The sequence below is a fragment of the Mobula hypostoma genome, chromosome 20 (genome assembly GCF_963921235.1).
Source record: "Mobula hypostoma chromosome 20, sMobHyp1.1, whole genome shotgun sequence".
Taxonomy (NCBI): domain Eukaryota; kingdom Metazoa; phylum Chordata; class Chondrichthyes; order Myliobatiformes; family Myliobatidae; genus Mobula; species Mobula hypostoma.
The window spans coordinates 37,572,953-37,589,052 of record NC_086116.1 but is presented as its reverse complement, the minus strand read 5'-3'; the positions used below and the strand labels follow the sequence as shown (position 1 = coordinate 37,589,052).

The 16,100-nt window shown below is 39.1% G+C and overlaps 2 protein-coding genes across 3 annotated transcripts in view; one reads left to right on the top strand and one right to left on the bottom strand.

Annotated features, from left to right (window-relative positions):
• Positions 1-12,768, top strand: part of LOC134359441 (protein TASOR 2-like) — a 148,343-nt gene extending 135,575 nt beyond the window's left edge. For both annotated transcript variants that reach the window (XM_063072681.1, XM_063072683.1), the window contains 2 exons: positions 1,949-2,071; positions 4,156-12,768. In XM_063072681.1, coding sequence (XP_062928751.1) covers positions 1,949-2,071; positions 4,156-4,259 — 227 coding nt within the window. In that variant the 3' untranslated portion in view covers positions 4,260-12,768. The remainder of the gene's footprint in view (positions 1-1,948; positions 2,072-4,155) is intronic.
• A 150-nt stretch (positions 12,769-12,918) lies between these two features.
• LOC134359442 (rab GDP dissociation inhibitor beta) overlaps positions 12,919-16,100 on the bottom strand; it is a 30,767-nt gene continuing 27,585 nt past the window's right edge. The window contains exons 9-11 of the mRNA XM_063072684.1: positions 15,945-16,089; positions 14,336-14,390; positions 12,919-13,566 (exon numbers count right to left, since the gene is read on the bottom strand). Of these exons, the coding sequence (XP_062928754.1) occupies positions 13,402-13,566; positions 14,336-14,390; positions 15,945-16,089 (365 nt within the window). The 3' untranslated portion in view covers positions 12,919-13,401. The remainder of the gene's footprint in view (positions 13,567-14,335; positions 14,391-15,944; positions 16,090-16,100) is intronic.

Genomic DNA, 16,100 nt, shown 5'->3' with positions numbered 1-16,100 from the left:
AGACCACATCCTTACTACTGTTTGGGGGTCTGTATACAACTCCCATCAGGGTGTTTTTACCCTTACAGTTTCTTAGCTCTATTCCCAATGATTCTACACCTTCAGATCCTATGTCATCTCTAATGATTTGATTTCATTTTTTTTTAAACTAACAGAGCCACCCCTACCCTCTCCTTCCTGTCTGTCCTTTTGATACAATGTGTATCCTTGGACATTAAACTCCCAGCTATAATCCTCCTTCAACCACAATTCAGTCATTCCCACAATGTCATATATGCCAACCTGTAACTGTGCTACAAGTTCATCTACCTTATTCTATATACTGCGCGTCTATACTTGCCCCATTTGTCTGCATTAAGCCTGTATCCCTCTAATCCTTTCCTGTCCAAATACTTTTTAAATGTCTTGTATATATTTTGTTTCGCCACTTCCTCTGGCAGCTCATTCTATGTAAATACCACGCACTGTGTGGAAGAACGCCCCCTCAGAACATTGCCTCACCATCCCTTATTTGCACTTCTATTTATTTTGTAATTTATAATATTGTATGACTCTAGTGCAAAAGAAAAAAATTTGAGTCTTGTAAGATGATGCGAATAATAAATTGGATTCTGAAATAGTGACTGTGCATCAGGTAATGAAGTGTCAGGTCATGCAGCAGAAGCAGGCCCTTCAGCCCGACCAGTCTTTGCTAAGATGCCCCATCTGTCTTTTAAAAGTTGAACCTGCTCAACCATTTCCTCTAGCAGCTGATTCCACAGACACCACTTTTGTATACAAAAGCTGTCCCTGAAATTCCTTTTAAAGTTCTCCCCTTTCACTTCAAACTTAAGCCCTCTAGTTTTTGATTCCTGAATGCTGCTCAGAAAGAAAAACTGAGTGCATTTACTCTATGCCCCTCATGATTTTCTATCTCTCACTCAGTCTCCTGCGCGCTAGGGAATAAAGTCCGATTTCTTCTTATAACTCAGTCCCTTAAGTCCTGGCAGCATCCTTGTTAATCAGTTCAATAATCTTTTCCAGTTTAATAACTTTTTAAAAGAGTTTTGACAAATAAATTAATATTTTGTTTAACTAACATGCTTAAGTTGCAGGATGAAGCTATCAAGGGTCAGGTAATAAGGTTAAAGTAAATATGAACAACAGGAATTCTGCAGATGCTGGAAATTCAAGCAACACACATCAAAGTTGCTGGTGAATGCAGCAGGCCAAGCAGCATCTATAGGAAGAGGCGCAGTCGACGTTTCAGGCCGAGACCCTTCGTCAGGACTAACGTTAGTCCTGAAACGTCGACTGCGCCTCTTCCTATAGATGCTGCTTGGCCTGCTGCATTCACCAGCAACTTTGATAAAGTAAATATGGGTTCTCACAAGAGGTTTGATAAAGTATCACAATAACAATGCAATTACTAAGAACTAAAGGGACAAAAAAACTTTGGAAATTTCCTGAAGGTGCAGTAGTCTCAATAATCTGTAATTTCAAAGTATTGCTATAATTTCAAAAGAGAGATTTTATTGTTGAGAGGGAATATTAAGGGCATGCTTGTTCTTGCAGAAACCTGGCTTCAGGACAAGCTATATACCCTCAGTGTTCAGGCCGTGCAACTTAGAGATTTGTGCTAATATTACTTTAGTGACCGTACAGTATGTGCTGTCATAATACGTGCGCTGTGTGTGACTGTATGTACTGTGCTTTGCACCTTGGCCCTCGATGAACAATGTTTCATTTGGCTGTATACATTGAATAACCTTGAACTACAGAACTTGTATGAACTATAGAAACAGGCAAAGGAGGACTTTAAATATAAAGTTGCAACCTAAACCTGTAGGAATTGCTCCTGTTCCTACATCAATGTGTTTCTTGCACATCTCCAGAATTTGCAAACTTTTCAAATTTATAATAATTTGTTTTTACTCATTACATTTCTCATTCTTGGCAATTTTTCCAGGTAAACCTGAAAACAAAGAAGTCTTCACCCAAAATGGAATTATAGTTTTGGATATAAATAATTTCACCAAGGAGTTAAGAAACCTGACCACTCCTTTACAGAGTACCTATGTTACAGAAAATGGTAAGATGTTTATTTACTTTTTTGTCATAAGTATATGGATCTCCTTTTACAGAAGGCATTAGTCCAAAAGTGACCAATGAGTAAATTGAATACATTTAACTATTTGAAAAGTATTTGAATATTTAAATAATAAACCAATGAGCCCAGTGAAAACTAATTCACTTGTAAATATTCACTCTAATTCTCTCTCCACAGATGCTGCCTGACCTGCTGAGTATTTCTAGCATCTTCTGTTTTCAGATTTCCAGCATTTACAATCTTCTGCTTTTCATAGTAAGGGACACCAGACATCTGAGGGTCCAGCAATTTTTTTTTATATATACAAAAATATTTTATGCTGGACATCTGAAATGTAGAAGGTAATGGTCAGCATCGCATATGTCTTTTGATCACGTTTTCTAAGTATGTTGCCACTTCAAGGGAGTTATATGCTTGTATTCTAGGTCTCATTGTTCTGCAACACTCTGCAGGGCTGGCCATTTACTTTGTATGTCATGACCTGCTTTAACTACTCAAAAATAAATACCTCTGAGTTAACTGCTGTCTGCCATTCCATGGCCCACATTTCCAATTATAGAAACATAGAAACATAGAAAATAGGTGCAGGAGTAGGCCATTCGGCCCTTCGAGCCTGCACCGCCATTCAGTATGATCATGGCTGATCATCCAACTCAGAACCCTTTACCAGCCTTCCCTCCATACCCCCTGATCCCTTTAGCCACAAGGACCATATCTAACTCCCTTTTAAATATAGCCAATGAACTGGCCTCAACTGTTTCCTGTGGCAGAGAATTCCACAGATTCACCAATCTCTGTGTGAAGAAGTTTTTCCTAATCTCGGTCCTAAAAGGCTTCCCCTTTATCCTCAAACTGTGACCCCTCGTTCTGGACTTCCCCAACATCGGGAACAATCTTCCTGCATCTAGCCTGTCCAATCCCTTTAGGATTTTATACGTTTCAATCAGATCCCCCCTCAATCTTCTAAATTCCAACGAGTATAAGCCTAATTCATCCAGTCTTTCATCATATGAAAGTCCTGCCATCCCAGGAATCAATCTGGTGAACCTTCTTTGTACTCCCTCTATGGCAAGGATGTTTTTCCTCAGATTAGGGGACCAAAACTGCACACAATACTCCAGGTGTGGTCTCATCAAGGCCTTGTACAACTGCAGTAGTACCTCCCTGCTCCTGTATTGACCTAGATCATGTTGTAGCCTTAGAAGCCTTCTTCACTGTCTGCCACACCACCAGTTTTAGTGATATCCAAAAATTTACTAACTTTCTCATCCAAGTTGTTGATATATATGACTGACAACAGGGTATTCAGCACCAACCCCTGCAGTCACAGACAAACAGCACTCCCCTACCACCCTGTGCTCCTCTCCCCAAGCCAGTTTTGTATCCAGCTGGCTAACTCGCTCTAGATCCCATTGTGTTATAACCTTCCACACCAGCACACTTTTGCAGGATCTTGTCAAAGGCCTTGCTAAAGAATTGTGGAATCTCATATTTGTCATGGCAGCATTGTGGTTAGCGTGACACTATTACAGCTCAGGGTGTTAGAGTTCGGAGTGCAACTCTGACACGGAGTGTGAGGAGCTTGTATGCCCTTCCCTTCCATGCATGGGTTTCCTTCGGGTGCTCCGGTTTCCTCCCACGTTTCAAAGTAGGTTAAATGGCCATTGTAAATTGTTCTGTGATTAGCCTAGGATTAAATAGATGGGTTGTTGGGTGGTGCAGCTAGGTTGGCTGGGAGGATCTGTTCCATACTGTCTCTGAATAAATAAATAAAGTGTTCGCACCAACCCGTGAAACCAACATCAGGGTTTTTTTTCTTTTGTAGAGTGAGTTATATTTTCTTTGGGATATTCAGCTTGAGATCACTAGATTTTGTGACAAGTTATTCGAGTTAGAATCATCACTGCACTAACAATAGCTTGTTTTATTTGCCTATGTTTCTATGTGTATATCCTTCCCACATAGAAATCCTATATGTGTCTTAGAATGCCTTATGTGTTTCTACTATGTACCTAATAAAACATAAATCTAAACACAGGCAATATTATTTTTTGTTTTTTTTTTAGCTATTCGGGCTAAAGAGCATCACACTACTGAGACCCAGTTGGGATTGTTCTTTGGGAAAAGCACAAGAACTCAAAATTCAGAAATGGATCAAGACATGTTCTAAGTTGTAATTTAAAATTGGGATGCCAAAGCTTTAGTTGGGTGTGTGGAGGTGAGGTTGGGGGTTGGGTAAGTCTTTTTGGTCATTCCTTTTTGGTTTTTTGGAAAACCAGAGAAAAATATGTAGTCATCTTTGTTCAATTTCCCTGTATCTTGTCCATGCTTGTGTATTTTCATGTCTTTATCTTTTCAATGTCCATTGCCTTAAATGGGTTATTTTTCAGGATCTTTGCCTGATCATAGCAAACGTTTAGCTGAACAATCTTTAACAAAACTTTGCAAATACTTGTTCTGTTGTTTTGGGTACTTTACAGAAAAAATATTCCTGTTCCAAGGGTAAGAGGATTGTCTATCCATCTATCAAACTTCAGATTTCTCGATTTATCGGTTTCCCACTTGGGCAAGTATAGTTGGGGGTTCAGAGTTCAAAGTAAACCCACAATGACTTCAGATGCAAATGACAGGAGGTTCTTGGATACACAGAAATATGTTTCCATCTTCTCAGCAGGGATTTAGACGGGACTTGTCAAACTACCTGATTACAATATTTTGATTTATTGACATTCGGCATAATATAATCCTCTGCTGATGAATAATCCACTCATTATCAAACTGCAAAACATTAGAAAAATATGCAATTGTTGAAATATTTGAAAAATATTTCGGTAAATGCTATTTGTTTTGTTTATGTTTAATACTGGTTTTAAAAAAATATTTATAATAGTGTTTTTCCTTTTGTTATCCCTGCATCAGGCAGTTTTTATGACCTAATGGTGAACTCCATGAGTTCAGTGTCCTTCCATTTATTCTTCTTTCCCCTTCTGTTAAAAATGAAATAAAGTTGGATATGTTAATTAGAAATCACTAAACTAAAACCTACTTCAGATTTCTTAACTGATTGTTGAAAAGCCTTGTCAAGAATAGAAGTAGAAAAGTAATCAATATTCTTTGGTGTTTGGTGGAAAGTACCACATTCAATCAGCTTTATTTATCAGCTGGATGTGCTTTTTTTTAACCCTTATTGGTTCACACTAATTTTACCATCACCTAAATGGCTGAATGTATTTTTATATTTATTTGTAAACATGTACATATTTAATGGGCGTCAGAATAAAAAAACTGTATTTCAAAAGTGGGAACATTGCATTTTTAGTAAATTTTGTTAAAATAAAATTCTGAACAACTAACTTTTGGAGTATTCTGCTTTGTGGAAGAGATTTCTCTGTATACAAAAGAATTCTCTGATTGTAGGTTGGATGGGAGGCCAGTCAGAGTTATATTCTTCACAAATAGATCACATGAACAATCTTCTATGCAATTAAACTACTAGAATCTGCTTCCTCTCTGCGGAGTTTGCATGTTATATTTTTAGCTTCTTTCCTTCTCTGTCAATAAAATTGGGTGCCATAGCGGTTAGCACGATTTCATTGTAGGTTTTTGCAAAGGAAATGATGTGAAGCATTTTATGTTTAAGAAAAATTCTAACGACTCATTTATTGCAATCCAAACACTGAACACAAAGTGTGGTAAAAGTCCTTCACATAATTAAGTCATTACATCAGACCAGCCTCTTAAAGTGTACTCCAAAACAATGTTGGTGGTTGAGAATTATGTACGTTTTCACCAGTTACATTACTCTACACTATTACAGCTCAGGCCGTTGGAGTTCAGAGTCCAATCCTGTCATCCTCTGTAAGGTATTTGTATGTCCTCCACACGGAATGTGTGGATTTCCTCTGAATGCTGCAGTTTCCTCCCACAGTTCAAAGACACACCAGTTAGTAGGTTAATTGATCATTGTAAATTGTTCTGTGATTACGCTAGGTTTAAAACGGGTTGTTGGCAGTGCGGCTCAAAGGGCCGATTCTGCACTATATCTCTAAATAAAATAAAAATAAATAGCATTTTAAAAGTTGACAGCATAAAAGAATGTCACAGTGTCATTAATAAAGGTCCATGTAACATGATTATTGCTCTGAACAAGTCCAAAATATTTCCAAGGTGACACACAAAATGCTGAAGGAACTCAACAGGTCGGAGCAGCGCCAATGGAGAGGAATAAGGAGTTGACGTTTCAGGCCAAGTCCTTTTGTCAGGAAGGGTCTTGGCCTGAAACATCAACTATTTATTCCTCTTCATAGATGCTGCCTGATCTGCTGAGTTTCTCCAGTATTTTCAGAGTGTTTCCAGCAACTGCAGAATCTCTTGTATTAATATTTCTGAGATGAGGTGTTTGGTCTTCAGATAATATATTTAAGTTTTGTTTTGGCTCAGCAGATCTGTACAGCTTTAGTTATGGGTTTGTAATGATCCTAGAAGCAATCAAGCAGTATGTTTGTCACCGAATTAAATGGTAGAAATAGCCATCCAAGTCCAAACACTTTTGCAGTAACTTTTGGAAGCCATTCTCCAAGATACTTAGCTCAGATATAACAACTATGTGAAAATGTGGTTAAGGCTGATAAGATCTCAGTTTTTTTTAATGGGACTGAAGGATCCTGCCCACCAAACAGGGTATACGAAGGATCTATCACCATGCAGGCAGAGATTGTATGGTACCTTCTGTATGGTGAGGTTTAAGAAATAATCTGAAGCAAAGGCTCCCGAACACATTATCTGAATTAGTACCCTGCTCGGATACAAGTCTAATTCACACCAGTTTGTTTTAGTAAATTGTACGGTTCATCTAACTGTTCCTGAACAAGGCGAGATCCCTTAAATGCTTTACATATTGCAACTAAAGTATTAATTTTTAACATTTTGTAGCAATTGTCTGTAAGAACATCTGGGTTAGTGAACATGCAAGACCAAAACGCCTGAGGTGATTCATCTTTTGACAAACATTTCATGTTGAATTAATGGAATAAATATGAGTAGAATTAACGCCAAGAACAGCTCTGAATTAGTGTTCAGTGTGGAAAATGTGTAATATGTAAAAAGTCATGGATAGTACTGAGCAAACGTAATAACATGGATACATGGCTAGGATAATCCAAATTAAACATTGTGCCTTTATATAAATGTTTAAGTACAGTTTACATTACAGGCCCTCCCAGGTTCAGTTTCTGGGAAATGTTTTAAAACAATAGTTTGGGAGTCACAAATGTGGCTGTGAACCAAGTTGCAACACTGTGGAAGATACCTGGAGACCCACAGCAGCCAACAAACACCCATCCCACTGATCTGGAGGGCAGTTGAATGTGTGGGTTTTACTTAAGTCGTAAATTGGGGACGACTTAAAATATAGCTGTCATTCTCATAGTTTGAGGTACCAAATTGCTCAGGAGGTTTCTGGATTATCTCTCCAATGCCAAGATTATGAAATAAAATAAATTGATTGCAAATTCAATTATTATTTAAATTGTTTAATTAGGGGCATGTTCACATTTAAGTGTAGAGCCCAGTCAGATGGCCAGATGTTTTACCCAGTGCCACAGTGAGTGCTTGACAGTTTCAGAGCACGCATTCAAAGGGTTTGTAAAGTACTTATATTTAACCAGGGATAACAACTGGTTAAATGTCAAATATTAAACATTGCTTGGAATAGGCCATTGGAGGGTTACTCTTGATCAACCACCTACAACATCAGAAAAAGAGAGGTTTAACCTTGACTGGTTAAGGGCAAATTAGGAAAGACTGCTACATCTAGTTGCCTTTGAATTAATTAGAATAATGAAAGTTGTTAGCATATAGAAGTTAAACTGAAGGCTTCATAGTTCTGTGTGCAATGCTGTTGTGGTTCAGAATCAGCCAAGCTGTCTCAGTATAGCCATAGCACTGATATTTAACACATGCAGAAAACAACTCATGTATTTAGAACATAAATGAAAGGAACAAGCCATAGTGTTGAACTGAACTAATTAAACTAACAATGCCTAATTACATTAATCCCTTCATTGTCTGCATATTTGTGTGCCTAAGAAAATCGAAGATATCGCCAGTATATCAGTCTCCACCTCCATCCACTGTGTTAAAATAAACTAGCTTACATTTCTCTTCTGAACATTGCTCTTTTCATCTCAAATGCATGCTCTCTAGCATTAAATATTTTATCATGGACTCCCATTGCAGCTTAGCTTGTGCCCCAGCTTACTGAAGTGGATGTACTATCAAATACTGGTAATACAAATACAGCTTTAGTAAAGTTGAGGAATTTACATCTTATACTGAAAATTAATTGTTTGATCAGTGCAACCCCATAAAATTGAGGCAGGCATTTTCCTGTCCTCTAATAGGAGCAGAAACAAGAATATTTGCTGATGATTGTATTAATTTGCAGGAGAAGGTGAGAGATGGAACATCAAGCACAATTACACTGATGAAACAGGCTCAGAAAGCACTGAGTTCCCCTTCTGATAGCACATCATGGTGACAACTACCATTTTCAAGTACCCTGCACCAAAGCTGCTTGATAATCTCTACCAAATTTACCACCGAGGATTCTGTTTCAAGCCTCACTTTTCCAGCTTAAGAATGTATCACTGAATCCCAGAATCAAATAGTGAAAGCACGAGGCCAGAATAGAGTGGATGTTTAGAGGATGTTTCCTATAGTGGAAGAGTCTTAAGACCAGAGTGCACAGTCTCAGAATGTCAACACAAGGACTCACAAGGACCTTTAAAACAGATGAGGAAGAATTTCATTAGCCAGGAGTGGTGAATCTGTGGAATTCATTCACACAGATGGGTATAGAGGCCTATCATTGGGTATATTTAAAGCAGAGATTGATAAATTCTTGATTAGCAAGTGTGTCAAAGGCTATGGGGAGAAGGCAGGAGAATGGAGTTGAGAAGGATAATAAATCAGCCATGATGGAATGGCCTAATTCAGCTCCATTAGGTAACTTGGAAGACTTGCAATTTATTTCTGAAACTAGCTCTTCATTTGGCTAAATTGCTTTTATCATCTACAGCTTGAGATTTGTTTTTGAAATGTGATTTATCCTAAGTACAAGGCCTTAAGTCCTAGGAGCAGAATTGGCCCATTCAGCCCATTGAGTCTACTCCGCCATTCCATTATGGCTGATTTATTATCCCTCTCAACCTCATTCTCCTGCCTTCTTCCTGAAACCTTTGATGTCCTGATTACACTAGAACCTATCAACACCTGCCTTAAATTAACCCAATGACTTGGTCCACAGATTCACCACCTTCTGGCTAACAAAATTTTTCATTATCTCTGTTCTAAATGGACATTTCTCTTTTCTGAGGCTATGCCCTCTGGTGCTAGACTCCCCAATATCTTCTCCACATCCACTCAATCCAGACCTCTCAATATTTGGTAAGTTTCAGTGAGATTCCACCCCCCACCCTTCTTCTAAACTCCAGCGAGTACAGAACCAGATACACTCTCATACATTAACCCATTCATTCCTGGGATCATTTTCATGAGCCTCCTCTCGACCCTCTCCAATGCCAGCACATCCATCCTTTGATATGGGATCCACAACTCCTCACAATACTGCTAACTGTGGTCTAACCAATGCCTTATAAAGCCCTAGCATTACATCCTCAGTTTTGTATTCAAGTCCTCTCAATATGAATGCTAGCACCACATTTGACTTCCTTGCCAACTCAACCTGCAAGCTAACCTTTAGGGAATCTCGCTTAAGGACTCCCAAGTCCCTCTACATTCGATTTTTGAATTTCTCCCATATACAAAATAGTCCACTTCTTTATTCCTTCTGACAAAGTGCATGACCATGCACTTTCCCAGATTATATTCCATCTGTGACTTCTTTGCCCATTCCAATTGTCTTAAGCCCTTCAGCAGACACCAGATTCCTCAACACTACCTGCCCTTCCATCTATCTTCATATTATTCACAAATTCAGCTACAAAGCCATCAATTCCTTCATCCAAATCATTGACATACAATGTGAAAAGAAGCGGTCCCAACACTGACTCTGACACACCATTAGTCATTGGCAGCCAACCAAAAAAAGGCCCCCTTTATTCCCATTCTTTGCTGCCTGCTATTCAGTCTACTCCAGTATCTGTCTCGTAAAATCATGGGCTCTCACATTACTAAGCAGCCTCATGTGCGGCACATTGTCAAAAGCCTTCTGATAATCCAAATAAACACCACCACTGACTCTCCTTTATCTACCCTGCATGTTATTTTCCCAAAATTCCAACAGATTTGTCAGGCAAGGTACTACTTAGAAACTACTTTATCATGTACCTCCAAGTACCCTAAAACCTCATCCTTTATGAACTCTAACATCTTTCCAACACTGAAGTCAGGCTAACTGGCCTCTAATTTCCTTTCTTCTGCTCCCTCCCTTCTTAAAAAGTGTAGAGCCATTTGCAGTTTTCCAATCCTCAGGAAACATTCTCAAATCTATTGATTCTTGTAAGATTATTAATAATGGCTCATCAATTTCCTCAGCTACCTCTTTCAGAACCTTGGGGTATAGTCCATCTGGTCCAGATGACTTGTCTACCTTCAAACTTTTCAACTTCCCAAAGGCCTTCTCCTTATTAATATCAACTTCTGCCCCCTGCCATTCTTGCATTTCTGGCAGTCTGCTAGCATCTTCCACAATGAAGACTGATGCAAAATACTTAGTAATGGCAGTGAAACTCCAGTGTCATTTTCTAGCAGTCTGATTATCTATTCTCATCTCTTTCACTGTTTATATTTCTCAAAAATCCTTGTATCCTATTATAGACTAGCTTAACCTCATATTTCATCTTTTCTCTCTTTATGGCTTTTCGAGCTGCCTTCTGTTTGTTCTTAAAAGCTTCCTGATCATCTTACCTACCCAGTAGTTTTTGCTATGTTATATAACCTCTTTTCCTTTTATTGACTTTGACTTCCCTTGTCAGCCAAAATTGCCTCAAACTCTCTCTAGAATACTTCATTTTTGGAATGCATCTTTCCTGCACCTTTCAAATTTTCCCAAGGAACACCAGCCATTGCTGGTCTGCCATTGTCCCTGCTAGTGGCCCCTTCCAAACAACTTTTGCCAGCTCCTCTCTCATTTCTCTGTAATTCCCTTTACTCCACGTAATACTGATACATCCAATTTTAGCATATCCTTCTCAAACTGCAGGGTGAATTCTATAAGATTAAGACTACTCCCTCCCAAGGGTTCAAGTTCCCTAATCAAATCTGGGTCATTACATAACATGTAATTCAGAATTGCTATGCCCTAGGCGGCTCAACAAGATGCTTTAAAAAAAACATTTTATGGGTATTCTACAAATTCCCTCTTGGGATCCAGCATCAATGTGAATTTCCCAATCTACCTGCACATTGAAGTCCCCCATGATTACTGCAACATTGCCTTTTTACATCATCCCATTGTAATCTGTAGCCCACGTCTTGGCTACTGTTCAGACACTTGTATACAAATCCCATCAGGCTCCTTTTACTCTTGCAGTTCAACTTTACCCATAAGGTAGATCCAATCTTATGTCACTTAAAAGGATTTGATTTTTTTTTTAAATCAGAGCCACCCCACGCCATCCCTCTGCCTGTCCTTTCAATAAAGTGTGTACCCATGGATGTTAAGCTCCCAACTATAATATTCTTACAGCCATGATTTAGAGATGCACACATCTTAACTGCCAATCTCTTAATACAAGTGCATCTACCTTAATGCGTATACTGTGCAGATTCAAATAAAACACCTTCAGTCCTGTATTCCCTACCCTTTTTGATTTTGGCCCCTGTTATACTAAGTCATCTCACTCACATTTTGCCCTATCATCTGTCGGTCCCTCCTGACAGTCTCACTATAGATGACCTCTGCTGGTAAACTAACAGCCCCATCACTGCTATGCCAATTTAGTTTAAATGCCCCTGAACAGCTCTAGCAAATCTGCCTGCAAGGATATAGGTCCCCGAGGTTCATGTGTAACCCGACGTTTTTGTATAGTTCATACCTTCCCCAAAAGAGATCCTCATGATCCGCAAATCTAAAACCATGACCCCTGCACCAACTCTTCCGCCGCACATCTACTGCCAAATCAGCCTATTCTTACTCACTGGCAAAGGCTGCAATCCAGAGATTAATACCCCGAAGGTCCTTCTTTTCAGCTTTCTACCTAACTCCATATATTCTCCCTTCAGGACCTCCTCTCCTTTTCTACCCATGTCACTGATACTAATAAGTAATATAACTTCAGGCTGTTCACCATCCTCCTTTAGACTGTTGTGGACTCAATCCAAGACATCCCTGAACCTGGCACCTGGGAGGCAACATACCATCCAGGTGTCTCTTTCACACCTACAGAATCTGATTTCTGCTCTGCTAGTTATGGAATCCCCTACCACTACTGCTCCCTTCATCTCCCCCCTTCCCTTCTGAGCCAGAGATAGACTCAGTGCCAGAGACCTGGTTGCTGTGGCTTCCCCTGATAGGGTGCCCCCCACCCACCCCAACAGTATCAAAAGCACTATACTTATTATTGAGGGGTAACAGTCACAGAGATATTCTGCACCGGCTGCCTAGTGCCTTTTACTCTCCTGCCAGTCACCTACCCCCTGCAACTTAGGGGTGACTACCTCCCTCTGGCTCCTCATTCCCCCGGATGAGCTGAAGATCATCAAGCTGCAACTCCAGTTCCTTATATAGTCTCTAGGGAGCTGCATGTACCCCAAATTATTTGAATCCAAGAAGTGAAAATGATGAACAATCATACAAGGTTCTATAATATTTAGAAATGGCAGGTGGTACATACAACTTTATTGTGAAGTCGCAGTTCTAAACAGAATCAATCCATCATGAACAGTTAGTCAATTATGTAAGTGAAATTTTAAACCATTACATGTTCCAGCTGATGTTAAAGCAAATGGCAGTAAATACTTCCACATACAGTTATGGAATATCAATTTAGCATTTTTACACCTTTCCATTTTACAGTAAAGAATGCATCCAAATTTAGTCACTACTTTGCCCTCAGCAACCCTTCTCCAAAACCTTTGATCAGAACAAGAGACACAAGCTGTCATCTTTTTGAATAGCACCCCTTAGATATCAGCAAAATTTACACATGATGCCAAAGACAAATGATGGGGTTACCATCTACAATCAGTGCAATACTTGTCAGGATCTTGAAGATGCAATTTAAAATTAAGCAGCCCCCACATTACAAACTTTGCCTGCAGACCTCCTCGACACCAGCTGATCATCAGGTTTAGTTTGATTCTTTCTGCTCATCTTCTCCAAAGATGTCATTCTGCTTGCGCTTCATTTCTTCAAAGTCAAAATCGACCCCCGTCATCCTCCTGTAAATATCTTTGATATCATCACAGGTGGTCTCAAAGTGGGTGGTTGCATCATAAGTTCTTGAAATGAAGATCTATTAAAAACCAAAAGTAACCATTAGTAGAAACAAGAATGCTTCAGCACTTTAATGACAGATTAGCAGAAAACAATCTACTTCCCCCAAACTAGTGAGCTCCTCTGGTTCAGTGTGCTTTCAGTTATAGTGATCAGCACCAGAGCATTCTGTACCGTTATCTGAAATCCACCTCGCAAGAACTTAAACAAAGAGCCCCCATCCTGATTATTAGCCTAACAGCTTGTAGAATATGACTACTAGTCTACTTGCTTGAACCATTCCCGCATATAAATGATCAACTACTCATGATATTTGACCATCATTGGAAAATCTAACATTTGTCATTCATCAAAACATACAAAATGCTGGAGGAACTCAGTAGGTCAGGCAGCACCCATGGAAATGAACAGTCGATATTTCAGGCCAAGATCCTCCTTCAGGACTGCAAAGGAAGGGGGAAGATGCCAGAAGAAAAAAAAGTGAAGGGAGGAGGAGGAGGACAGCTAGAAGATGATAGATGAAGTCATTCTCCTTCCCCTCTATTCTGGTGTTTGAACTGTGGGAGGAAACCGGACCACCCAGAGAAAACCCACACATTCCACAGGGAGGACATACATACTCCTTACCAAAGACTTTGGGATTGAACTCTAAACTGTTTAACAACCCAAGCTACAAGTGTCACAATAACCACTATGCTATCATGGCACCCAATTGTTATGATTCAAATGACAGTTCCATTGATAGAATGTTCATGAATGATCAGTAACTTACAGCAACACCCTCTTACCTGTGTTTCAGTACCCAAATCAACCGGAACATACATATCACTGATGCAAACAAATCTGAAAGAAGAGATTAAAAATTTTGTTTTATATGAATGATCCCAGAAAGAATACGCAGACCAGTGCAATCCAGTCTAAAGGCTCAAGGACATTATTTAAAAAGAGAGAAGGCTACATAGTCGTGCATCTAATAATAAAACCATCTTAACTGTCTAAATTATTTTGCAATTTTAACATCTCTTCAGACACAAAGCCTACAGACGACGTGCATGTTATTAGACATTGCCCCTAATTCTCCTCCTCACCCTCTTCTCAAAATAAAGGAAATGGCTTGCAGCAAAGAGGCAACACAACTACAAGACCTACCTCATCTGTCTTTTCAAAGATTCGATAAAAATAAATATTTAGGTTCAACACCTGAACATCAGGCCAAGGTACTGATGCACCATTCAACTCCAGCGTCTGATAAAAGTAATTATGTACCATGAAATCAGTGATACAGATCTGATGGGTAGAAGAAACCATCTCATGGGTACATCATTCATTCAGGTGCCTTGCCGTTCGGCGTGGGCGATCATGTCTCTCCATCCATCACGGTCCCTGACCCTCTGAATTGTAGTTGTTGCCTCCCCTGTTTCTAACCATGATGTTATTCCATCTATCATTTTCATTCGCTGTCTGCCTCTGCTTCTTTTTCCTTCCAGCTTTCCAGTTGTAACTAAATGTTCTAATGTCTCTTTGCATGATGTGTCCAAAGAATTTTGATTGCCGTTTTCTGATTTTTTAAAATAATGTACATTTTGTTTTCGTTCTCTGTCGAACTTCTTCGTTAGTTATCCTGTCCGTATATGATATGCATAGCATTCTTCTGAGGAACCACATCTCTGCTGCATTGATTCTTTTTCCCATTGCATTTGTGATGGTCCATGACTCGCGGCCGTACATCAATATAGGAAGAATGTAGCAGCTGAGAGTTCTAAGGTGGATGTCAATTGCTATTTTCTTGTTCGTTAGGATGTTTCTCATTTCTGTAAATGCTGTTCTTGCCATTGCTATTCTTGCTTTTATGTCTGTTTCGTGCCATCAGATGTTACCCATGATCCAAGGTACTTGAAGTTGTGAACTTGTGTACATGGGTACATGCTGTTTGCAATTTAAAGTGTAGATTCCACAATTTGACAAAGTTTCAATTCAAATGTCCGAATGGGTGTGCTGATTTAGTGATTTTAATGCTAATTATCTCTGAATTTTATCATAAGTCTTTTTTTTTGTGCCCTAATCATGACAGCTCAAGCAAGTTTTTGATATTATGTAACAGCCTAATAGTTAGACATGCATGTGTAAGTAAAATAACTCTACACATCCCACAGTAGATGTTCTACAGTGCTTCTGTATAATTTGAGTCTCATCATTATATTAAGACCAACAAAGAGTGGCAAAATAAACTCGAGGTTATGAAAAGAATTTTGTGCCATATTTGGAGTTGGCCTTTTTACTGAATCAGATCATTAAAAGTGAATGAAAGATCCTTCCTTCAAACTACTTGCCATATATTTTTAATCAAGATTTATAAACATTCTTCCCAGGTTTAAGAGCAAAATATTATAAACTTACTTCTGATCCACAGGCTCCAAAAGATCCAATGCTGGTTGAATTTCATTTTCAGGATCACTGGTCTCCACTGTTGTGCTAATGATGGCAATGAACTTTCCTTGAGCAGCCACATTGTGTGCATGGGATATCATGCAGATGTAGATGTCTAGGGAATGT